A 25,669-nucleotide genomic window follows, 5' to 3' on the forward strand; every position below is an offset into this window, starting at 1 on the left:
CCTAATTAATCAATAATCTGTCTGATTCTGTTATTGAGTCCTATCAATTCTTCAATTCAAACAGTGCTGTGTTCTAATGACTTAATGTATTGTAGGGAGAATGAGCAAGCTTAGACAGAACATCAGGAGTTACTTTTTTTGTTTTGCATAGCTGTTGCAGAGCTTTTAGTCTGTATAATCCTAACTCGACTTAACTTCTTTAAGGAGGTCGGGTCTTCCTGCTGCTATCCTTTATTTCTACAGCATTGTTTTGAGAGTGGGGTATTTAAATTTGATCTCAAATTTGTGAGTTGGCAGTCAATTAATGATCCTCATTGGACAGCTAACCTGGAGTTTGGTCCCCCTAAGTACCACTCCTATCGGTGAACAAAGATTCATCGGAGAATCATTGCCTCTGTGGTAAATGGAAAAGCTTCAGATTGTCTAAAAGTAAAAGGGCCAGTATGGTGAGAAGAGTACTGAGAGAAAGTGTATGATAAATACTTTAACCACACTTTACGCTGCAACACTGTACTCCACTCTACGCCACCCAACTCTACACCCTTCCACTCTACTCCCTCCACGACACCCCATAACACTTTACGCTACTCCATGACACTCCACTTCACCCCTCTAAATGCCACTCAATTCTACAGTGCGCCACTCCATCACACTAAACTCTACTCCACTTCACTACACTCCTCTCCTCTCCTCTCATTCCACTCTATGCCGAGACCTATTGGCTTTGTCGATGTTTAACATGGTTACTCTTCGAAGCGGAAGTCGGAGACACATGAGTACACATTTCAAGATTTTAAAACAATACTTCGAGTACATAAATGGAAGACATGTATTCAAGTCGCATGGCAGCAAGGTATTTTCAAGTGAGAGGAATAAAAAAATAAAAAAGCATTTGGGTAGCTGAAATCATACTACCCTTTAACAAAAGATGAGGGTTTTTTGCTTTGGATGAAGACTAAATACTACGGCAGGTGCTCGCTCTATCCCTGTAGGCTCGTGTGCAAGCCCTGTTCTAGCAGTTGGGCCAGGCCCACCCAAACAGGGCCTCTGGCCCACCCAGTCACGGAGAAGGCAGCTGATAAGTGCTTTGTTCATGTCAAAGTCAGAACACTGATGTTTTTTCACTGTGTTTACTTTACTTATCAGTCAGGGGTCATTAAGGAACCTCTAGAACTAGTGGCGGTTCCTCCGCTAAGGCGGAGGAGTGTCTCCTCACTGCTTTTTAGCAGTGAAATAAAAAGAAAAAATGATACCTCGCATTTTCATTTTTTCACCTACTTCGCAGCTTTGTGTGATTAAGCAGGGGAGGAGTTGTAGCCCCTCCTAAGTGCGCAATGACTGGTTGGCCGATGTTCTCGGGCCACACAAAACAGTCTTGCGCAATTTGCATGTTCTCCATGCAGGCTCTCCATGTTAACTGCATTACAGCCTGCATGGAAAACATGTCCAGTCTCCCAGTCAGCATCTGATCGCCGACACAGCGCTCAGACCAATCACAACGCTGCTAAGTCAGTGTTGTGATTGGCTGACTGGGAGCCTGGATGTGCTTCCTGTTGTTCAGGTCAGTGAGGGAGCACTATGGAGGAGAGACACGGTGAGATGGTTCGTTTTTATTTTATCTTTTGTTGCCTGCTTCTGCTGCGTCCCCCACTCTCCCCTGTGCACAGCCTTCCAACCTCTGATCCAGGCTGGCCGCCTCTGTCTAGACCACATTTTAACCCTTTCGATGCTCATGACGAGCTCAGCTCGTCATGATGCACAGTTGAGCTGTGCTGATGACGAGCTGAGCTCGTCATGACACCAGCAAAATGGTAAATCTCAGCACAGGAGGGGGAAAACGCCTAGCAGCCAAGGTGTTAAAGTGCATGGTTTGTATAATTAGTATTTTAGGTATGTACCGATAAGGGGAGAAAATACTAGCTTTAATAAATTTCCCTTCATGTTTTACTGGCTGAAACATGAGAATAGTCATCAAAATGGTTAAAAAAAAAAAAAAGTCCAGGAGATAACCCAGTCCTGCCAAGCATCACGCAACAGGTGTGACGCTCACGCATTTCAGTGCGGTGATCCGCATCACCGCACTGAAATGCATTGTCACGCATTTTCGACCTGTGCCAGGCGCGCCAATGGCGCTCCTGTGCCCGAGCTCTCTCTGCTGTTCTGAGAGAGCCCGAGTGTCTAACAGTTAACTGAGACTGTAGCTCTCAGCGGTGAACAACCTTTACAACGAAACTTTTACCACGCAGTGCCTTTACAACGAGGTATTTACAACCCAAACCATTACAACGCATTGCGCTGGGGGGGCGCTCTAGGATAGGGAATACGTTTAATTTACTATCCAACACCTTCCCTAGTGTCCACTGGGACTGGTGTTGGAATAGTAAATAAAAATGTTCACTATCCAGCACCTCTAAGCGCTATGCGTTGTAAAGGTTTGCGATGTTAAAACCGCGTTGTAAAGGCATGCGTGGTAAAAGCATGCGTTGTAACGTCATACATCCCTCTCAGCTCTGTGTAGCTGAGAGCGGCGCGCAGCTATTCTCAGACTCCTCACAGTGTCTGCAGGGGGGGCGGGCTGCTCTCTCGATACTGCAGGCAGCAGCTCAGAGCTGCCAATCATTGTATGGCGCACCAGGGGGCCAGGATTAAATCCGGAGGTGCCGGCTGCGGTAGTACCGTCACGTCCGGAACTAGGAAGTGCAGAAAAGCGGCAGGGGATTAGAGAGTGCAGGCTGAGATCGGGAGGACAAAAGCTATTGTATGGCAAGTATTATCATACTGCGCATATTGGAGCCCTGCTGCTGAACTTAAGCCATGCTGTTTATTGACACTTGGGTGGAAGAGCACGTGCCTGGAGCACGCACCCCCCAAAGCTAGGTTTCGGGACACCCTTCTCCCGCGCCGCCCCAGGCCTGCAGGGCATCTGCATCACTTCACCAGCAATTAGGCCGCAGCTGTGAAGAGCGCACCCGCACTCACCTGCCCTCGCAGTCACCAGAGTGAAATTTAACTTCACTCACCGATATGCATCCCGCTTTGGATCGTCACATTCATCACCCTCGGCCTCCTTGCTCATTTGTGGGAAATCAGAGCCCAGAGGAACCAGACTTACATTCTGGGCACGTCAGGGGAGTACTCACATAAAGCAGGACTTCATTGCTCAAATACTGATTAGAATTGTTGGGAAAACATGGTCTGCAGGTCGGCAAATTAAAAAGAATATCTCTTTTACTCTTATCAAATTGTTTATCGTTAGAAACAGCTCTCAGATTTTATTTTAGTGGCCAGCCTTCACTCTTAACAGCACTCAGTGCAGTAGAATCGGGGCAAAACAATTTCTAGATTAACATATGTTTTTTACAATTGCATTTATAGCACGAAATAGACCTGAACGTATTGAAGCGCTTTGCATGAGCACCAATTACATTATAATGGCACACATTCACATTTTTTCCCCAACATTAAGTTGGAAAGCAACCTCGCCGGCAAACCCACCCGATCAGGAAAAGACAGGTAAGAGTCACAACCTAGCAAAGTCTTTAATTCACTAATCTGTTGATAGCATAACCAGCCCCTTAAAGAAAATACCCTGTTTCTACAGAGCACACAGTTTTGTAGACACAATGTTCCTGAAATCCGGTGTCCGACATACCAGTCTAGAAATGACTTTAAAATCAAAGATACGCACCAGCATCATATGTTCCAGAGCCAGCCTTGACCCGTGACTAGCGAAGACAGTTGGTGCAGCAGGCATGATTTGCTCTTAGGGACAGTTACGCCCCCAAAAACCCATATTCGCGGCCTGACTGAGGGATGTCTTGCTGTCTGCTACTTTTAGCAAAGAAAAATAACAGCCTCTTGGAACCGTTTAAAGCCTCAATTTTATACTGAGTCAGTCTGTATTTTTTATTTTTTTCTAAAAGTAGTCCTTCTGCCGAGGTAGCTTGTTTGACAACTTAATTACGACAATTGTATACAATTTAATAAAACTGTTGATGTATTTGGACCTGCAGTTTTATATTTCAATGGGAAAAAAATATGAATTCTGAAGAGCTTTCCCCATTTTCTACCTGAATTTGCGTAAAAATACCTATCAGGCTGGTAAAACACTGGGGAAATATTTGTCAGGTCTCAACCCTAACAATGAGGACTCACTGAGTGATATACCTCTTTCACATTAACAGCTGAGATGTTTCTCTAGCATACCATTGTCACTGCAGAATAAGGGCCTGATAATGTCCCCCCAAAAGTGATCAGGCAGGATTCATGGCAGTCATCTCAAGGTGTCCAGGCTCTTTCTAGAAATCACTACAGTAAGATCACTTTAGAAATGTAAAATCAGTTTGTGACCTTCCATAACAGGTTTAGCAGAGTTCCTAGGCCTTCTGTTGGCATTCTTACTGCTCAGAAGGTGTCCATTGCCAATATTGATCTATTTAAATGGCCCTTAATCCTTTGTTTCGCTTGTGCGAAAGTGTCACACATTTGCACTACAATGTCACACATAAGTGCACTTAATTATTGGAAATGTCACACATAAGCAATCTGAAACCTTGGCAGCTATGATAACCCTAGCTGGTCTTTCTCAGCAAAATGCGACATGGTGGTGTGTGTGGGGGCTAGAGTTGGGAGAGCCAACAATTTAATTGGGAGAGCCAAGCCAGAGCCAAGCGAAGGGTCTGGATTGGCTCTTAGAGACCGTGCACAAGCCGAACCCTAAAAATGTTGGCTATGTAAATAATACAACAAACATCACATAGAATATGATAAAGTCTCTTCAAAATTAAATAAAGTGCATTTCTATAACACATGGAATCTGCTTTCTTTTTTCCAAATGTGCAGCTGGTTTTAAACATTTTTATCAATGAAAGTACATTGAAAATAATGACATGAAAATAAAATTACAAAAGTCACAGTGTGCGAAGGTGTTGAGCAAATTGCAAGGAACAAGTAGCCAGTCTTCCTCGTGCAACATGTCAAGGCTTAGGTGTTGTAACAGTGAACTCCTTAAGCGTGAACTACCATTAGTGTCAGCTTGGAATCGAACCCAGGTACTTCTGTTGAAGCCGGTCCTGCTGAAAATTATAAGGATTGTGCTACTGAGCGAGTATAGACATCTGCTCTTACTCTCAATTAACTCTCTAGCGGCTCTATATGCCATTTTGGAAGAAGATATGATGTAAATCTGGGGCTTGTAGGCTACCTCCGGAAAATTACAAAAATTGGTCTCACATTGGCCCACCCAAACGTACTCTCGGACTACCCAGATGAACATTCCTGAAACCAGGCCTGCTCGTGTGCCATAAATGTATCGGTTGTCTTCCGCCACTTATAGGCCCCAAAGATGAGACCACGTCACAGAAAAGCAGACCCCGGTGTTTGATACCCCTTACCCGGGGGTCCGCCCCCACTGTACTCACCCGCAGCTCTGGGCGCCTCTGCGCGTCTTTCCACTTCGCCACCATGGCCATACTGGCAGTGCGGCCTCAGGCAGCGTAACGCACCACCTGAGAAGGGGCACTGCAGGCCCCGGAACAAGCCGGAGGAACGCAGCATTCCTCTTCGCCCTCTCTGAGACGTCACTACAAAGCGCGGGGGCGGAGAAAGAACGCGTGACCCGGCGAAGACACCCAACGCCGGAGGCCTCTTTCTACGCGCCAATTTATCTCCTCGGGAAAACAGAACCCTCCGGTGTTCCTCGGTACCGCGCGGCGTCCCTCTCCAGCCAATTATAAAGCAGAACTTGGGACTGAACGTGCATTCAAGGGAACTTTTCTAGGGTAAGGGGTACATCAGACGACACTCGTAATATTAACGATTTATGCTCAAAGTGACTACTTTCGTTTTTTGTTTTTTGTTTTTTGTTTTTTTTGCCAGATGGACGGTCACAGGTTTATCCTGGCCAGGGTATCTTAATTCGGAGATTCCATTAGCAAGTGCGTTGTTTCAAAACCTACCTGCGTATTGAACAGATAAGGAGTGTAGACCTATGAGCCACAGCTGACTTCTTACCAAACAGAACACATCGTCTCATGGGACTTGTAGTTTGTCTTTTAATATTATAATTATGGTCTCCAAAGTACATGGATGGAAAGTAATGTTGACTAAAATAATATCAGTGAAGGGGTCACATGAGCACATGGGAAATCTGTATACACAGAATAGCATTTCTAGATGTGATGTCTGATTTGCTTCCTTCTGTGGTGGGAGTACACATACTATTTGTAGATTTGTTGGCTGGCCTGCTTCATTCTGTGAGCTCGGAGGCTTTCCTGAAGATACATGAAATCAAAGTGAAAAGCTCTGTACACTACAGAAGATGGTACTAGTCTGGGGCATAAACTAGTCTGAAACACTTTCCTGCGCAATTGAAAGGCTTGCAAAAGCAGTTGTATTTTCAGTTTGTGATCTAATCTTTTTTTAAAAATTGACCGAATGTGTTTCGTGGCTTTTCCAATATAATGCATATTTAGGTTATGCTACATATTCTGTCACAGAGCAATTCGTATGGTATTACCATACTGTTGAAATTTGCGTACCTACATCATAGATATGAGGTTTTTTCTTTCTTTTCAGGGTCTTCATTAGTGTGGGAGTGCTTAACATACTGTTTCCATCTACATTTGTGGTTGTATGTGAGTTCGTGTTTAGTGTTCGGTGTATGCAGCTCGAGGCCTTTACCAATTCGTGCACATGCTTTCAGGGAGGAATGGCATGTGTGGGAGCTGAACCCCAATAATTTCCTGAATCCCAATTTCTTGCTCACCCCAAATTTTACCTTAGGCAGTTCAGCTCCGGGATCTCTCATTGATCTAGGGGCATGAGACTACCCTACCTGTCCCCATCAGTAATTTAGCAGAGTAGTATCCAGAATTAGAAACTGAGACCTCTTGAGAACTGAGTTCTAGATTAAAATTAAGCTTAATTGTTTAATACAGCATTATTAATAATACAGAATCATAATAAAATCCCTATTAAGCAATTGAATATCTCCAGATTCTAAGTGTCAAACTCATAAAGAGTATTGACAGCATACTGAGTGAGGTAAAAATGTCTCCAATAATCAGACAGAGTTTTAGAAGGAAATTGAGACCTTGCCCTCAATCTTACAAAACAATGGGTATTTATACACAATTTATACATTACTATTAGCAAAACTTAAAGACTCAGATTTGTGCGATCATGGTTAAAGCCATTTGACAAATCACAAATCGCTTCATATTCATTAAATCATTTTAACAGTAACCCATTTCTTAAGGTAAGAGAAATCTCCCATTTGATTCCTCAGCAACTGCACTCCATAAATGTACAACATAATATATAACATTTCTCAAACAACAGCTCGTGAAATTATGTTCTTCTGCACAATTGCATTGGAACTTCCAGTGGAAATCCTTCAAAATGAAGCATCATGTACATGACGGAAAGCTTCATTCACAATACATGCTTTCCAATACAACTGTTCTTTTGCGTCATAGCACTCTGTGCTCTGTGGAGAGAGAAAACTCACAGCAGGTCACTGGTGGGGAGGGGGGAATTGAACAAGATAAGCAGAACACCAGAAACTGCATCCATTTTAAATAAAACAATGGCTCACATGGAAATGTGACATAACACTACATTATTAATCACACTTCTAAGCAAAATATTCAAATCATTTTAAGTGCAACATCATTTGTTCATCTGTTACTACCAAATGTATCATTAAAACCACTAATTCACACAGATAATTTATCAACAAAAATTGCCACATGTGCATTGCTTGCCTGGCTGAATATGTTTCAGATACCTGAATGCATGGCATCTTGTTAGGGTCCACAGTAACCCTTGTTAGAGTCCACAGTAAGCCAAAATTGTTTTGAGATGTTTGTTTTAATGGGTTATCGTTTGTCATGGAGTGAAGAGGAATTGGCTGTTGAGAGCTTGGTAAGGTCCATTTATATGGTGCCTCTGACTTGTGTTGGCTATGTGGATGTTGTTCTATTGAGGATTGTGATCATATATTTATTTTTATGATTGTTACTGTTATGAACTAGGTGATCTCAAACCATATAGAATATGTTAGATTTTGGATAGTTATGCAGAGTACTATCTAGTGCATTGTGGCGTGTTATATTTTGGAGAGTAGTGGTTTTGTGTGATTTGGATGCAGGGTCAAAATGTCTACATATTTTGGCCACCTAGATCCATGCAATAAAGGGCTATCCTTTGGGGGCGGGAACAACAGACTGGCAGTGCAAGCCCCATGCACCTTTAGATACAAGAATCCAGCAGACACCACACAGCTAGATTCTTGACAGCAACACATACTGTAGAAGTCAAACATCTGAGTACAGTTGTGCTCTCCCTCAAACATGCCAAAATGGATGCAAGGAAAGCATGCAGAACTGGGATCCCGATCCCACCCTGTCATCCTCTCCTTTTTCCTTAACTAGACTGGAGTCCTGCTCGGGCCCACTTCTCGCTGTAGCTCAGGTCAAATTTCTCAGTGTGGTTAAAGTTGTTCACTTTTCTGTGGTCCAGATGCATGTGTGTGTGCCTGAAAGGCTCCTCTGTATAGCCAATGTCAGATCAGCCTGAATCAGGGCTTTGTTTCGAAGTTGCTCAGCTACTCTCTGATGCTCAAGTCACTCTTACCCTTACTGATCGGAAGTGTGTTCAACCAAAATCCCATGTCCACAAAGACTATGATATTTGGCATTGCAACATTATTTGTGACATCTGAATGCCTACTCATTCGTTAAAACCAACGTTTAGCTTTGGTATTTAAATAACACTTCCTCAAGCTGCTAGTGTCCAGGTGTGATAGACCAAATTATCATAGCAGAGACCTCCAATAATGAATAATATTAAGCCCCCCACAGCCCCTCCGCCAAAAGTATTAGTGATGACCCAAAAGCCTTCTCCACTTCTTGTTACTTTGGAAAACTAGTGCAGGCTTGAAGGAGGCAGAGTTCTCCTGATAGAAACTCTTTCAGAGGGCCGCTTGGCAAGCAGTGAGGTTCAGTGAATTCTGAACCCGTTCAATAAAGGTTGTCGTATCGTGACGATTTTGGTATCCGCGGACCGCAAATGATGAGTGCGGTATGTACGTTTTTTTTTGTCATAATCGATCAATGCGAACACTACGTATTTCGTTTTGAACCTTTGGGTTCCATTTTGGGTACAGCAGCCATTTTGTGTGTGGTTGCCCTCACATAGGCTGATAACTGTGGCCGAACGAGTCTCTAGGACACGTACACCTTAGTTTGAGTTTGTGCTGACTTCTGAGTGACCTGAACAAGCTGACTCCCTTGCCTGAGGCTAAACTTGCTAAGCCAGTTCCTTGTTAGGCAGCTGGTCAGATAGAGATCAAAGAGCAGGACATTGCTGAGTTTATGGTACACGCACACACCCCTCCATCTTGCTTCTCATCTGTTTCTGCTCCTTCCTTTATGGCTTAATTACTGATTTGGGTTGAGGTCTTTTATGATGGGTCCTCCGGCCTGTTCGAGCAAGAATGTTGGATTTTGCTTGGTCACTTCTGGTGGGCTGGACACCGGAAAGTGGGATTGCCGTCATTCGATATGTTTGAAATGTCATCCTCCGATTGGTCAGTTTGTAAGTAATTGATGCTAGCCAGGAATGTGATTTTTGGCATAAAAGACGATGTCTCGCTCTATGAATTTTGTGCAGTCAGAACCTTTGCTGAATCAATAATATTTAAGAAAATCCAGAACTATATAGATTTCAATCTTACTCACGGCGCTAGGAGATTAATAATCCTGCTCCGGTTGGGCATTCTACCCACCCAATCTTTAACATCAAAATGGCATCTAAGTGAGTCACCAATATGTAGCTTATGTAATGGCGGAGAGCAGGACCTAGAGCATCTACTGTTCGTATGTCCCAACCCAAAAGTAGTAGCGGCGAGAGCAAAACATCTATCTCCTATATATCTCAGATGCAGTATTTCCACTGTCAAGGAACTGATTACTGTTTGTAAAACTCCCCCTAATGAACTAGTTTGTTACAAATTTTATACATTTTTAAAACCTTTTTTATCTTTGTATTAACATGAGAACTTTTAAAACTGTAAGAATTGAATTTTATACATATCTTTTGTGGTCCTCAGTGGAGTACCAAACCAAATAAAATAAACTTGGCCTGCTTGTGCAGTCTCTAGCGAACCACCCGTGTTGTGCTTCGTAGACCTCTGTTCCTGGTTGCAGCCAATAAATGTGGTCTTTGACGTCACCAAGAAGTGTCCCGTGTCTCTGTTTGCCAAGACAGGTGAATCCGAAGACTTCGGGCGTTTCCCCTGGCGCCGCTGGGTTCTAAAAACCCGGTTCTTCAGTTGGCGCCCAACGTGGGGCGACTTCAGCGGTACCGGTCCAAGCCTGAAGATCGTGAGGAGCTTCGTGTGAAAATTCTGGAGGAAGGCTGCCACTTCATCGACCCCTGTATGTCGTTGTGGTCCGAAAGTCTTTGCTGCGAGGTTCCCCGCTTTCCGACGGCTACGAAGGACTGCTGCCCTGACTGTCACCCTGTCTTGGAGCCATTAGACGATTTGTAAAGCGAGACAATAGACAGGTCTTCTGGTGACGCCATCGACATTTCAGTTAAGTATGAGTGGAGTGTCTCCCAGTCCTTAGTTTTGTTTTGGTATCCCTTCGGGATTCTTTGATTTGGTACCTGCAGGCCCCAAAGCCGAGGGACTCGTGTATTCACGAGACTATCGTTTTAAGATTTCCCTTGAAGTTTGAAGCTAGACTAGTGAGCGAAGATGCCTGGTCTTAGCAGACTTGGAAAGATATTTTGTTGTGGTTGTAATAGGGATTCCCGATTGGAGGACTCGTGTCCGGTTCCTCCGATTGGAACTCCGACCTATGAGCTCTATGTAAAACATGGAGTGGGACCCATCGCGTATAATGAATTATGGATCAAATATACCAGGAAAGACGGTGTCCTACAGTGGGCCCGTTATGGTAGTTTTGAAACAGAGATTTTAGACAATCTCGAAGTTAAACTGTTCAAGAAGAAAGCCCGGCCGGCGATGTTTGACTCTTTCTGCTTATGGCAAAAGGAAGCCAAACAGAAAGAAATTAAGTTAGCGAAACGAAATAAGAGAGAACGAGGTATGTCAATGGTGCAAGCTGCTATACAGTTTAGGGATAATGAAGAAGAACGAGAAAGCGAACAGTTGCTTAGGCAACGTAAACTAGAGGTAGACAAGTGCTATCCAGCTCTGCCACTTCAACAGCAAGATGAAAAGAAAGATCTTGTGAAAGATCCTTTAATGTCGCACCTATTGAGTTCGCCACCCCCTTATGTGCAGAGTGCTACAGCACCTCCACAAGTTATAGTTGTGCAACCTCCAGTTGTTTTGCCTCCAGTGGTTCCTCAACAGCCAGCTCTTCTTCCACTGGCTCCTACTGCTTTGGCGCAGCTGAGGAAATAGAAAATTTTGTGTGGTCAATGTGTCTCCCACTCGCACCCTATCCACGTACATATGCTCCATGTATGTCCATGTTATCATGTAATTCCTTTCCCGTGCCTGGCATAATAATGCCCCTGCATTTCCGTCTAACATTGACATGTCAGTTATTAGGCCTTCCATGAATGAAACGTTAATTCTGCACTAAGGCCTGCATTACCACTGCATTTACATGGTACACGTGTACAGGTAAGGGACCCAAGAGTTGGTTTGATAATGCATGTACCAGGGCGTTGAAAAATTTAAAACAGGCAGTTCACAGATGCCCTATTGATATAGGTGAAATAAGAGCATGCAGGTCCGCATATAATCAGGCCCTGAAAGTAAGGAAAACTGTGCTAAATAAGGAGGCATTAGATTCCCTTTGCGAGGCCTCAAAAACGAAAGATCCCGCCGCATTCTGGAAAGTAATTAATACCCCTTTCCCATACGAAACCCATACGGCGGGAATCGAGATCGCAATAAATGAGGATAATTGGGTAGATCATTTCTCCAATCTTTATAAGGCACAGGAAGATATCCACAGTGGAGGTCCTCATATTAGTTTGGATTTACAACCAAGTTATAACTTGGTTGTAACACTTGATGAGGTACTGCTTGCCTTGAGATCCACCAAAGGCGGTAAGGCAGCTGGGCCCGATGGGATTCCTGCAGACCTATTCAAAGTCAAAACTGAAATCTGGGGACCAATGTTGGTACAACTTTTTAATGCGGCTCTATCAAGGGGCCTGAAAGAATCTTGGTTTACCTCTGTCATCGTCCCAATTTACAAGAAGGGGGACAGAAACAGTTGTGCCTGTTAAAGACTAATCTCCCTACTTGACTCATCAATAAAAATTCTGGGACGTATTGTGTTGGCAAGACTCCAAAGCTGGGCTGAGGAAAATGAAATCATGAGCGATTTGCAATTTGGTTTTCAAAAAGGGATTGGCACAATCGAGCAAGGCCTAAATGTAATGATACTGCAGCACAAATATATAAGGATAAAATCGGAACGCTTGTATTTTACTTTTGTGGACCTTTCATCAGCGTTCGACTGCGTATCGCACTCCAAATTGTGGGCAATAATGAAAGGTTTGGGAGTGGATAAAACCATCATCTGTTTCCTGAGGGAACTCTATAGTGGAGCCACAGCTTCTGTTCGCTACGGTAGGGGGGGCGAATGCTCTAGACAATTCAGTGTGGGCCGTGGAGTGCGGCAAGGTTGCGTATTGGCACCATTTCTATTTCTCCTTTACATCAATGGGCTCGAGCATCACCTGCTGCAGGAGTGCAGGGATATGCCCAGGGTGGGGAGGAGGGCAATCCCTGCGCTCATGTATGCGGATGATGCCGTGCTTATGGCACACACTCCTCGGGCTCTGCAAAAACTAGTAGTTAGTTTTGAGAAATTCATGCTGAACCTAGATTTACTAGTCAACTGTAGTAAGACTTTCACAATGAACTGTGGTCCAAAATCAGGTAAACCGATGAAACGGATGTTTTTAAATAATGTGCCACTGGATAACACCCCAACCTTTTCCTACTTGTGTATTTTATTCCATGAGTCAGGTTCTTGGACAAGCGCAATTAAGGCTAGAACCCTTCTATTTATGAAAACGATCATGGCCCTAAAGAATTTTGCCAGAAAACTGGGTAGGAAGCCGATAAAAGAAATGCTAACTATATATAAAGCAACATGCTTGTCTGTGGCTATGTACGGCTCAGGTTTGTGGGGGTATGCAAATGTTGATCAAATCCAGGTGGTGGAGAATACATTTTTGAGGGGAGTCCTTGCAGTTCCACAGTGTGCTGCCACATTTAACTGTCACGCTGAACTTGGCCAACCTTACATAACAGATCTTATCAAAATTCAACCTATCCTATTGTGGCATAGGGTATGGACTACAAATGAATGCGTTATGAATCGGGCCGTGCTACAGGACACCCTCAGTTTGGATCATGTGGACAGAGCAGAATGGCTGGGATATGTAAAATGTTTCCTGACCGAGATTGGATGCTATTCCTATTATTCGGATCCATCTTCAATGGATAGCATTTCTAGGAGTACATTAAAAACCCTTTGCCTGGACCATCTTGTGGATAAGAGGAAGAGAGTTGAAATCTTGAAACATTCAGTATATTCCCACCTCCCTACTCTCTGTGAGACTAACTCTGTACAGCCATATTTATCCCTGCCCATGACAAACTACGATCGCTTTCTTTTAACTCGTTTTAGATTTTGTATATTTTTTAGATTAGTGTCTTTTCCTAGCGTGAACTCATGGAATCGTATGTTGCCCACTTGTTTGTGTGACGGTACGTCTCAACAATCAGACATCCATATCCTTTTCTTCTGCAGATTTTATAGTGCCTCCCGCAGAAAAATTATTGTCCCTTTTTTAAAAGAAATGAATTTAACCAGATGTCGCCCAGCCTTTTAGAAGTCCAGAAAATGGATACGGTTTTAACTGTTACTGTGGTTTTAAATTATTTAAAAAGTGTTTTTAAACTAAGGAAACAAATGGTAACTGAAATGGTTTAAATTTTCTATTGATCTCCCTCACTGAACTCACAATTATGAGCTGTAATTATTGTAATCATTGTAACTTGTTTTTATGTCTGCTACTTTTATGGTTATTTGTTTTTAACCGAATAAAGTTTATTGAACTGAACTGAACATGGTACACGTTTAAATAACGCGAAGCACACGTTTTTGTGGCCCAGCCGAGCCAGGCCCTGAATTCAGGCTCCGAGCCTCTTCTGTCTCCGAAAGCTGCAGTTTTGCATCCCTGACCTCTCCCTTACTTCCTGCCCAGCCGAGAGGTGCCCGGCCTGGCCTGCCTGCCAAGACGGTATTTTGCCTACAGTTATCTGCTCAGCCTCCGCAAAAACACATTCCAGTCTAGTGAAATAGGTAAACACTTTCCGCCTGCAGAGCATAGGGCCTAGCCTTTCTGTCTCCATGCAAGTGATTTACTGAACCCGTTGCCATAGTAGGCCCATGCCCCCACGTAATGCACGAAGAAATGAATGCACACACTAGCATTAGTGATGAACGACTTCTGCTCGAGAGACCTTTATTTCAGACAATACATCCTCCAAACACAAGATATCAGATATGCCAAAGGTGCAGGTCGTTCTGACATCCCAGACTCCAGACTCCTCTTCTAGTGCTAAAGGCAACCCCCAGCTCTCCCCAGTTACACGTCAATTACACGTCATGACTAGTTGCGCGCGCATGTCGGGTAAAGGTTTCTGCTTTCCCTGCAGATCTCCTCCATGCATCCACCCACCTGTGACACTCCTATGACACGCCGAGCGAACACCCACGTGTACGCCTCTTTCTACGCCCATATGTTCTTATCTCTCTCTTTTTCACTTGCTCCGCCTGGAGTTTTATGCCTACTGTACTCATTGCAATTATGTGATTTTACTATATATAATGTGTGATGTTAATAAAGCGTTAGATATCCCTTCCTGAACCTTAGTGGTGATGGAACCCGATTCTCCCCTGGCTCGAGCCATTGAAATAAAGCCCTTATGACTCAGATACCACGGACTCTGCCTCTCATTTTATGAGCTATCCTTATTGATATTAATGTATAGAAAAATGTATAGGTAATTTAATTTACCACATAATCTGGCGCCCGAACAGGGACCTGTCCCCTTCCCCACACGCCGGTGATGTAAGCGTAGCCCCCTGACCCCTTCTATAGCCGCGACGGACCCATACAGTGCACATTCGCGGGTTTTCCTGCTAACTCCCTCAGGCCCATGGAGGAGACGGAGACGGAGACTAGGCATCCACAGGAGGCGGTGAGGATTGCGGACTATCCCGACCAGAGCCCGAGACGAGAGAGCAAGGTCCGAGGTATCCGGAGGCCCACCTGTTCCGAGGCGCATGCGCAGCAAGAATCCGTAGCTGTCCAGTCCAGTATCGAGTTTCCGAGGCCTTCAGTTCTGCTTCCCGGTGAGTACCGTTGTTGGGAACGCATATAGACGGGTTCATTTAATTGAGCCCGGTCAAGACGGGTCTGGGTACACAGATCCTGTATAGACGTGTCCATTTTGGTGTATGCGGTATGACGTGTCTCTTTATGGGACCGGTATGACTGTACTGTTCTAGCAGTGCATCCAGTATAGTATTGTGTTTTAGGGTTGTTAATAATTGTGTTATTCTATGTACTAGTTAGTATCTGTTTCAAATGTTTTAATATCGTGGTACGAATGATTGTTTGCAGTCTACTCTTGTGCCTATTGTGTTTTTGTTCAAGCTCGTTTAAAACATGCCGCTGTTTTCAAAATTACGTCAGATAGGAACCAGGAAAGGGATACTTGAAGAGGCAGTTCCCGTCCCGCCTAGGGACACTCCCAGACATTTTATGTACCACAAACATGGCTTAGATGCCATACTGTACTTAGATGTATGGGTTGATTATACTAAAGATCTAGAAGAGAAATATAGATGGCCTGTCTCAGGGACATGGGATGCTGATTGCATCATGAGAGTAGAGGAAGCACTGTGGAAAAAGAAAGCCAGACAATCTCAGAAAGATGCCATAGAATTATGGCGTAAAGAAGCGCATAGAAGAACAGAGAAAGAAATTAAGAAAGCAGAGAGAAGTAGAGAAGCATCAGAAAAAGCCAAAGAAAAAGAACTACTAGAAGAAGGTGAACGGGTTAAAGCAGAACAATTAGACAGACAAAGAAATGCTCTTATTAAAGGCATGTACCCCCTCCTCGCCGAGGGCCTACCTAAAGTGACCCCGGAAGTGCCCAGGAACTTGCCGCCACCATTGATCCCGACTAAACTCCGTAGTCATAAACAGACCGCAGCGGAAATTTTCCTTTCTTCCTATTTAGATGACGCTGCCCCAGAGTACGTAAATGTAAATCCTCCTCCTCCTAATAACCATCCTCCCAACCCCGTCGTCCCTGTCGATGCTTCTACTCATCCTCATACTGTTCCTCCTACCACTGACCCTACCAATCCTTTTCATACAACACCTGTAACCCAAGATCAACCTGCATTACCCGCACCAACATTACCAGCGCCAGCGCCGCCAGTAAAAGCTGATTCAAGCTCAGGCGACTCTAGTTTAGGAGCCGCGGGAGGGGGTCCCTCTACCCCACCTCCATTAAAACGAACATCACTACGAGATTTAGCACTACAACACACACCAAAAGCAACATACGCAGCCCTTAGACGGAACCTTACCGATTGTATATATGATCCAGTACCGGGTGAGGGTTCAATGGTCATACACTCACTACGATTAAGATGCGTTGCAGATTATTTGATCACTTTACCAGGCATGAGGGACCATCTAGACAGAATATACAACTTCATTAGAACGGGGGAGGGACCAGAAAGTATACAGGAGGCCATGGCACATAGAAAGGTGGAGACTCAACGCATGATTTTACAGTTTTTGATAAATTATTTGCTCAGGGAACAAGACCAACCAACTAGAGAAGTAACTAAACATATGTTAGATTGGAGTGACAACATAGCGGTTGGGAAACATGATAAACAAAGTTGTGTAGAGGCAATGTACAGGAAAATTCGTAAAGAAATTCTTGACATACGTGAGAAAGAACAGGCCGAAGAGAACGAAGCCGAGAAAGAGGACGACGAAGTTTCAGAGGAGGAAGATGTAGCACCTAAGGACCCAAGTAAAATACATTACGTAGGTAGGGCAAGACCGTTTGATAGACCCATACGCCTAGAATACAATAAACGTTCTCTCTCTCCCGTACCAGAACAATATTCCCTTGAACACATATTCCAAGCCACTGACCAAGCATTGAAAAGACGAGTAGGGAGTAGCGAACTTAGTACTTTGCATGAACAGGAACTAGCCCGGTCGCAGTTCAATGGGCTAGCAATTCTACCATATATAAAGATGACGTAGTAGCACAAACATTTTTGAGTCTTTCCCCAGAAGAACAGCGATTAGCTGGTATGTACATGATTCAACATCTCATCACATTGTACGAGAATCAGCATTCTGATCCAGGTCCCTTGTATGACTTATTGGACGATTTACTCCTAGCTAGATGGAGAGGTTTAGGTACCGAATTAATTAATAAAATTCTGGAGCAACGACATAGATACATGACTTTCCTAACTCCGCACTTTGTTCCTGCCCCTAACCGAGAAAGAAAGACTTTCTACATAGACAGACAGAATCCCTTACGAGAGGTTCATCCCGTTCGGACTGCAGATGGTGAGCTTGAACGAGTATTCGTTTACACACCCTTAACGAAAATGGAATTATTGGAAATGAAAAAATTGGTGCCCTGTCACGATAAAGACCCAGGGGGGTTCCACCGTAAATTAAAAGACATGCTCCGCATGGGGGAGTATACATACGCCGATATCCTTAAAATGTTGAAAGTATTGTTGCCAGCAGGCATTTACGAAAAACTTAAAGAAAAAGAGTGGGAGGTGGGAGAGAAAAAGATTAACTGGACAGAATTAGAAAACGAAGATAATACACGAACCCCTGGTACTGGTCTCGGGGAAAAAGCTAGAGAATTGCCCGAGCTATTGATACAGGTTTTGCCGAGATTACTAGCTACTAAAAAGGAGGACTGGGATGCTATCTCAGCTTGCAAACAGAAACAAGATGAAGACACTAGTGATTTTTATTCTAGATTCGAGAAATGTTTTATTATCAATAGTGGCCTGAAGACAAGTAGTGAATCGTACCCACATCTTTTTGTGACTAAATTAGTAGAGAATTCCTTACCCCAGATTAAAAATAGAGTACTGAAGGTTGAGAGTACCTGGCAAGCAAATAGCCCTTCCCAAATGTTACAAATGTTACAGTATCATCAGAACCGAATTAGAGAAGAACATGAACACGAACAGAGACGTATAAAAGACACGAAAATGAAAGTACTAGTTGCTCAGTCAGTCCCAGCCGATGGTCAGAAAAGGGGTACGGCACCGCCCGGTCATTCAGCAGCTCCTGTTAAAGGGAACTGCAACTATTGCAAGCAGCCAGGCCACTATATAAATGAATGTGCTGTCCTGAGACACAATATCGCTACAGGTAAGACGAAAGAAAGACTGCGTCCTCCTAGACAAGAACACATTCCACAAAATATCCCGCAGAACACGCAACCTCCACAGAACGCACAGCAGACAGTAGCTGTACCCCAACCCCAACCCATTGCTGCCACACAACATGTCACGCAACAAATGTACCAGTATGCACAGTCAGACTACCCAGACTATCAGCAGTACTCATGAAACAGCCTAGAGAGGGAGGTTGGCTTGCCCCTTATTGAAGTTCCTGTAGATCAAGAGGGTCCCTATGTACATAGTCGTGTATTGGGAAAAGACAGAAAATTTTTGATTGACACGGGGGCGAGCAGAACTACCATCAGTCATGACGAGGTTCCAGGGGCACCCCTCTCAGGCTCACAGAATATTTCCCTGGGATTTTCAGGAAAGCCTATTGTTAACGAAGTGTCAAAACCAGTTCCCCTAGGAGTTGGTCCATTGTCCCGAACTACAGACTTATTGCTTACGAAATCATGTCCTGAAAATCTGCTTGGTATAAAAACTTTGAAAGAACTAGGAGCAGTGATTTGTTGTTCTCCGAAGGAGTGAGATTGTTTTTACGTGATTTTAACGGACACTATGTATTGAGAGATTTTGACCCCAGACTTCAGAATGTACCACAGCACTTATGGGCGCAAGGTCCAACTGATGTAGGTTACATGCACATTACACCATACCGTGTCACACTCAAGCAAGGAGTTGTACTTCCACGAATCCGACAATACAAATTACCACCTGATGCTGTAGTAGCCTTACTGAAAATTGTTGACGAGCTCATTGCACAAGGAGTGGTTGTAGAAACTGACTCCAATGTATGTAATTCTCCTATCATTCCGATTCTTAAGCGAACTGACCCGAGTGCACCACCGGTCTACAGACTAGTGATTGACCTCCGGGAATTAAACAAATGCATCATACCCCAGTACCCAGTGGTCCCAGACATTTCTTCACTATTGACTGCTATTGACTCAGAAGCAGCGTTCTTTACTGTAATTGATCTCAAGAACGCCTTCTTTAGTGTCCCAATCCATCCGGAAAGCCAGTACCTTTTCGGATTCTGTTTAAATGGCCAAAGCTTCAAATTTGCGAGAGCTCCTCAAGGATTCACAGAAAGCCCTAGTATTTACAGCCAAGCATTGAAACGACAACTTGACAGTATTCACATGCCTACTGACACTGCACTGCTCCAATACGTTGATGATCTATTGATCACAGCACGGACAGAACGAGACTGCGAACGTGCATCACTGACAGTCTTATACTTCCTGGCGGAAAAGGGGCACAAAGTGTCCCCTTCTAAACTGCAATTCTGTGCCCAGCAAGTGGTATACCTTGGACACTTGCTGTCCAAGAGGGGTAGACAGTTGACACCTGACCGCATTCAGTTAATTGCACATCTTCCACAGCCCAAGACACAAAAGGAAGTACGGGCCTTCATTGGCCTCACTTCTTACTGCAGACAATGGATTCCCCAGTGTGCATATCTAGCCAAACCACTCATACAGTTGACAACACAGGAGGCAGCGACTTCGACTGTCCTCCCATGGACTCAGGAACATACACTTGCTTTTGATGAACTGAAGAAAGCTCTATGTCAAGCACCTGTTTTAGCGACACCATGTTACAGTAAACCTTTTACACTTTTTGTCACTGAACGCGATGGCACAGCACTATCCGTCCTCACACAAGATCAGGCAGACATACACAAGCCTTGTGCTTACTTTTCTAGTACATTGGATCCAGTGGCCCAGGCTCTGCCTGCGTGCCTAAAATCAGTTGCAGCAACAGCTCTAGCAATCAGACAAAGCTATTCTATAGTGTTAGGACATCCCCTGACAGTACAAGTTCCACACTCAGTGGAAGTTCTCCTGAATCGGACACAGACACAGCACTTGACCATAGCAAGATTGACAGGATATGAATTGACACTATTTCAGCCACACATTGAGATCAGACGTTGCAATACATTAAACCCTGCTACACTTTTACCTTCGAACACAACAGACCCTGCACCACATGACTGTGTGGAAGTAATTAACACTGTAACAAAACCAAGACAAGACTTGACAGACATTGCATTACCCGACCCAGACCTGACACTTTATGTGGATGGTTCATGCATGAGAACAAGCAAAGGAGAGTTAGTGGCCGCATATGCCGTGACCACTGATGCTGAAGTCATAGAAACACATCGAATTGACACCCTGTCTGCCCAAGCAGCAGAGCTTATTGCTCTAACCCAAGCCTGTATACGTGCCAAGAACCTGAAAGTAAACATATACACCGATTCACAGTACGCATTCGGAGTCGTTCACGACTTCGGTGTCCTCTGGCAAGAGAGAGGTTTTTTGACCTCCCACGGAGCCAAAATTCAGCATGGTCCCCTCATTCAAGCTCTGTTAGATGCAATACACTTGCCTACAGCCATAGCCATCATGAAGTGCAAAGCACATACGAAAGTCACTGACACTATTTCCCAGGGTAACGACCTGGCAGATCGAACAGCTAAACTTACAGCTCAGACTCAAACAGACGTTTCGACTGACACGACTAAGACTGATGTATCATCACTGACACATTGCATGACAGTCAGGGATCCCTCACAAGATGTACTCGACATACAGACACATGCCACTCCAGACGAAATCAAGAAATGGACTGAACAAGGAGGGGTCCAGACAGATCAGGGATGGATGACGAAGGGCAAAGCTACATGGTTTCTACCTGACTCCATGGTTCAAGCTATCATAAATACAGCACATAGTCCAGCACACTTAGGAGAAAAAGCCATGTTAGACAGTATACAGAGCATCTGGTTATACAAGCATTTACGTGCAGCAGCGAAACAGAAAGTGCGTACTTGCATGATCTGTTGTCAGTTCAACCCAGGCAAAGGCATTCCCGTGGAACAAGGTGGATTTCATCCTCCTGACCACCCTTTCGAAGTCCTCCAGATGGATTATATTCAGATGGACAGATGTCGAGGATTCAAGTATGTTCTCGTAGTTGTATGTGCCCTTTCTAGATGGACAGAAGCGTATCCAGTCCCAGATTACACTGCTGTGACAACTGCTAAGCAGTTGGTCCGTGAATTCTTCCCACGATACGGCTTGCCCCGTGTCGTGTACTCAGATAATGGACAGCCATTCTCGTCTGAACTGATGAAACAGGTATCACTCCTGTTAGGATACCAGTGGAAATTCCATTGTGTACGACACCCAGAGGCAGCTGGTCTCGTTGAGAGACACAATCAGACTCTTAAAACACGGTTAGCGAAGGTCTGTGCAGAAAAAGGTGTAGATTGGATGGTAGCCTTGCCGGTTGCCCTCTTTTATATGCGTATGGTAGCTCATTCCAGAACCGGACTATCCCCGTACGAAGTGGTCTTTGGCAGACCACTGAATATGTGGGGTACGCCTATGCCGCGCAAGATCACCGATGTTGATAGTAATATGCTGACAGATTACCTGGCTTCCTTGATGTCTGCACTACTTTCTTGTCGTTCACAGGTCGCGGCTGCCTTCCCGGACAACACCCAGGTGAAACCGCATGAAATTGTTCCAGGCGACCTTGTTTGTGTGCGCAACTTCGACCGTTCAAGCCCTCTGGAGCCCAGGTGGCGGGAGCCGAAGTTGGTGTTGATGACCACGAGGACCGCAGTTAAAGTCGAGGGAAGGAAAGGCTGGCTCCATTCCAGCCACGTGAAAAGATTCGATGGACTTTGCCCGGATACTGACACTAAACTCCCCTTGCTAGAAAAGACTCCACAACAGGAATACAGGTCGAAATTACGGTCTAGTAAGTCAGACAGCGTTTAATTGTTTAAGTCCCCCTCGGGTGAAGCGGTTAGACAGGTTCCTGACATGTATGAGACTGTAGACCCAAATAGTGAGAGAGATAGACAGAAAGTAATGAAAGACAAGTACTGCAAGAACTTACGCAGTAGATGCATTATATCCCTAATCACTATGTTTTTTTTAAGTGTTTCGATTATATGTATAAGCTTAATACTACATGTTTTCTTTCCTCCTCTTGGTTCACATGTACATTCTTCTTTCAATGACACCGTAGAGCACACATTCAGTGACCTGCCACCTCACGAACTATCCTATCGACTAGCACTGCGCAACAACACTTTCATTCGTATGTTACACCATACTCACCAGACCAGCAATGTAACAAACTGCTGGGTATGTGGCCGACTCCCACCTTATCAGAAATTTAAGGGAGCTCTGCCCCTCTTTCCCTATCCGTTTACACACAATGGTTCGTGCGGAGCATGGTTTGCTTTAATGTCATTACTAGACAGTAAGTCCACAGTTTCCCAGGGCGATTGGATATGGGGAGACCTGAATACAGTTATGAATAAAGCATGTTTTCCAGACGCAGACGGTCTTCCCCAAAGGAAAGGGACCGATCTAGAAAATGAAGTATACGAATTAGGCAATTTTTCCCTCAACCTCATGATTCTGAACGTCCAGTCCGAGACCAATACAGGTTCACCGTTTATTACAGTTTTACCAGTGAAAGGTGAATTATGCGTTAGGAAGGATGGTTCAGTACATCTAGGACACAGTGATTGTAATACTGTGGTCGAATTCAGTGATAAAGAAAAGTCTACTTTCAAAGCTTCCCGCCATTCTTATTTTATTTGTGGTCAGACAGCTTATGTACGTCTGCCCTTAGACTGGGATGGAACATGTTATATCGCGTTCCTATTACCACCTGTTTTTCTAGCCCCATCCGATTATCATCGGAATTCCCAGCTTGTACATGTAAGACATAAGAGGGAGATTGAGTCCCCAATTGTCGATCAGACTGAGACAACGTGGGAGCAATATACAGATTTCAATAAAGGATTCTTTTTCTTCGTAGGTCCTGCCCAAAACAGTAAATTAATACGCAGATTAACCAGAACTTTGGAAGCAGTGGTGAATGAGACTACTTCTGCTTTGGGTAACTTGACCAAAGAGCAGTCTGCTATGAGACTTGTTGTTCTTCAGAACCGCCTTGTTCTTGACGTCATCCTGGCTGATAGGGGTGGAGCTTGTAGAGTGATCGGCTCCAGTTGTTGTGTGTTTATTCCTAATAACGCACCGTCAGTATATGCAGCAATAACAAGACTCCATAAGATTGCTCATCAGATACACCAGAATCCAGGCACCTGGACTTGGTCCGGCTGGCTCTGGAGTGTGATATCAGCCTGGGGATGGAAAGTGTTATCCTTCCTAGGAATAGTACTGCTCATAGTATTCAGTTGCTGTCTCTGTCTGCAATGTGGCCCAGCGATTTGCGGCTTGTGTGCCACCGCTTGCATTCCCCGTCCACGTTCACGTTCCCGTGCTCGTAGAAACAAAGACGAGCAAATGATGTTATATGAACAAATAGATTGTCTCATGAAAATAGATATATCCTAAAGGGCGCAGTAGGGGCCAAGGAGGGAATGAGGAAATAGAAAATTTTGTGTGGTCAATGTGTCCCCCACTCGCACCCTATCCACGTACATATGCTCCATGTATGTCCATGTTATCATGTAATTCCTTTCCCGTGCCTGGCATAATAATGCCCCTGCATTTCCGTCTAACATTGACATGTCAGTTATTAGGCCTTCCATGAATGAAACGTTAATTCTGCACTAAGGCCTGCATTACCACTGCATTTACATGGTACATGTTTAAATAACGCGAAGCACACGTTTTTGTGGCCCAGCCGAGCCAGGCCCTGAATTCAGGCTCCGAGCCTCTTCTGTCTCCGAAAGCTGCAGTTTTGCATCCCTGACCTCTCCCTTACTTCCTGCCCAGCCGAGAGGTGCCCGGCCTGGCCTGCCTGCCAAGACGGTATTTTGCCTACAGTTATCTGCTCAGCCTCCGCAAAAACACATTCCAGTCTAGTGAAATAGATAAACACTTTCCGCCTGCACAGCATAGGGCCTAGCCTTTCTGTCTCCATGCAAGTGATTTACTGAACCCGTTGCCATAGTAGGCCCATGCCCCCACGTAATGCACGAAGAAATGAATGCACACACTAGCATTAGTGATGAACGACTTCTGCTCGAGAGACCTTTATTTCAGACAATACATCCTCCAAACACAAGATATCAGATATGCCAAAGGTGCAGGTCGTTCTGACATCCCAGACTCCAGACTCCTCTTCTAGTGCTAAAGGCAACCCCCCAGCTCTCCCCAGTTACACGTCAATTACACGTCATGACTAGTTGCGCGCGCATGTCGGGTAAAGGTTTCTGCTGACCCTGCAGATCTCCTCCATGCATCCACCCACCCGTGACACTCCTATGACACGCCGAGCGAACACCCACGTGTACGCCTCTTTCTACGCCCATATGTTCTTATCTCTCTCTTTTTCACTTGCTCCGCCTGGAGTGTTACGCCTACTGTATTCATTGCAATTATGTGATTTTACTATATATAATGTGTGATGTTAATAAAGCATTAGATATCCCTTCCTGAACCTTAGTGGTGATGGAACCCGATTCTCCCCTGGCTCGAGCCATTGAAATAAAGCCCTTATGACTCAGATACCACGGACTCAGCCTCTCATTTTATGAGCTATCCTTATTGATATTAATGTATAGAAAAATGTATAGGTAATTTAATTTACCACACAGCCTTCTCAAGGGCCGCCGACTTTGCTACATCCTTTGTCTGCTACTCCTACACCTGTATTGCCTGTTCCTTCTGTTACTGTTCCGACTTTGGTTTCTTCTCATTCTGCTTTGTCTCCTGTTCTTTTGTCAACTTCTCCTTCTGCTCGACAGAGAATGACTGATGCTGTTGGTGGTCTCTTTTCTCCTCTTCTTGGTTCATTGGGTATGTCTCCTGTTGTAGAGCGTAAGCAATTGCGTAGCCAATTGCCTGGTCCCGATGAACCGACAGTGTTAGATCACTTAGCCCGTAAATGGGTTGCGTATCCTTCGCACTATGATCTTGAGTGTGTTATGGATGTTTTCCGTCAATGGGAAGCACCAAAACAAAGATATGTTTTTGATATGATGTGTTCTTTCCTTCGTGAACAATGGGAAGATGGTGGTTTAGGACAAACTCCGCCTGAGTTTTACCGTATACGTTCTGAGTTTGTGAAAGGGACTTTAGTGGGTAATGAGGTTGAGAAAGCAGTTG

At 44.5% G+C, this 25,669-nt stretch overlaps 1 protein-coding gene across 1 annotated transcript in view; it reads right to left on the bottom strand.

Annotated features, from left to right (window-relative positions):
- Window positions 1-5,686, bottom strand: part of LOC147728286 (uncharacterized) — a 1,395,946-nt gene extending 1,390,260 nt beyond the window's left edge. Inside the window, exon 1 of the mRNA XM_086963769.1 lies at window positions 5,421-5,686. Coding sequence (XP_086819895.1) covers window positions 5,421-5,556 — 136 coding nt within the window. The 5' untranslated portion in view covers window positions 5,557-5,686. The remainder of the gene's footprint in view (window positions 1-5,420) is intronic.
- Window positions 5,687-25,669: the final 19,983 nt, after the last annotated feature.

The sequence above is a fragment of the Lissotriton vulgaris genome, chromosome 3_1, assembly GCF_964263255.1.
Source record: "Lissotriton vulgaris chromosome 3_1, aLisVul1.2, whole genome shotgun sequence".
NCBI classification, from domain to species: domain Eukaryota; kingdom Metazoa; phylum Chordata; class Amphibia; order Caudata; family Salamandridae; genus Lissotriton; species Lissotriton vulgaris.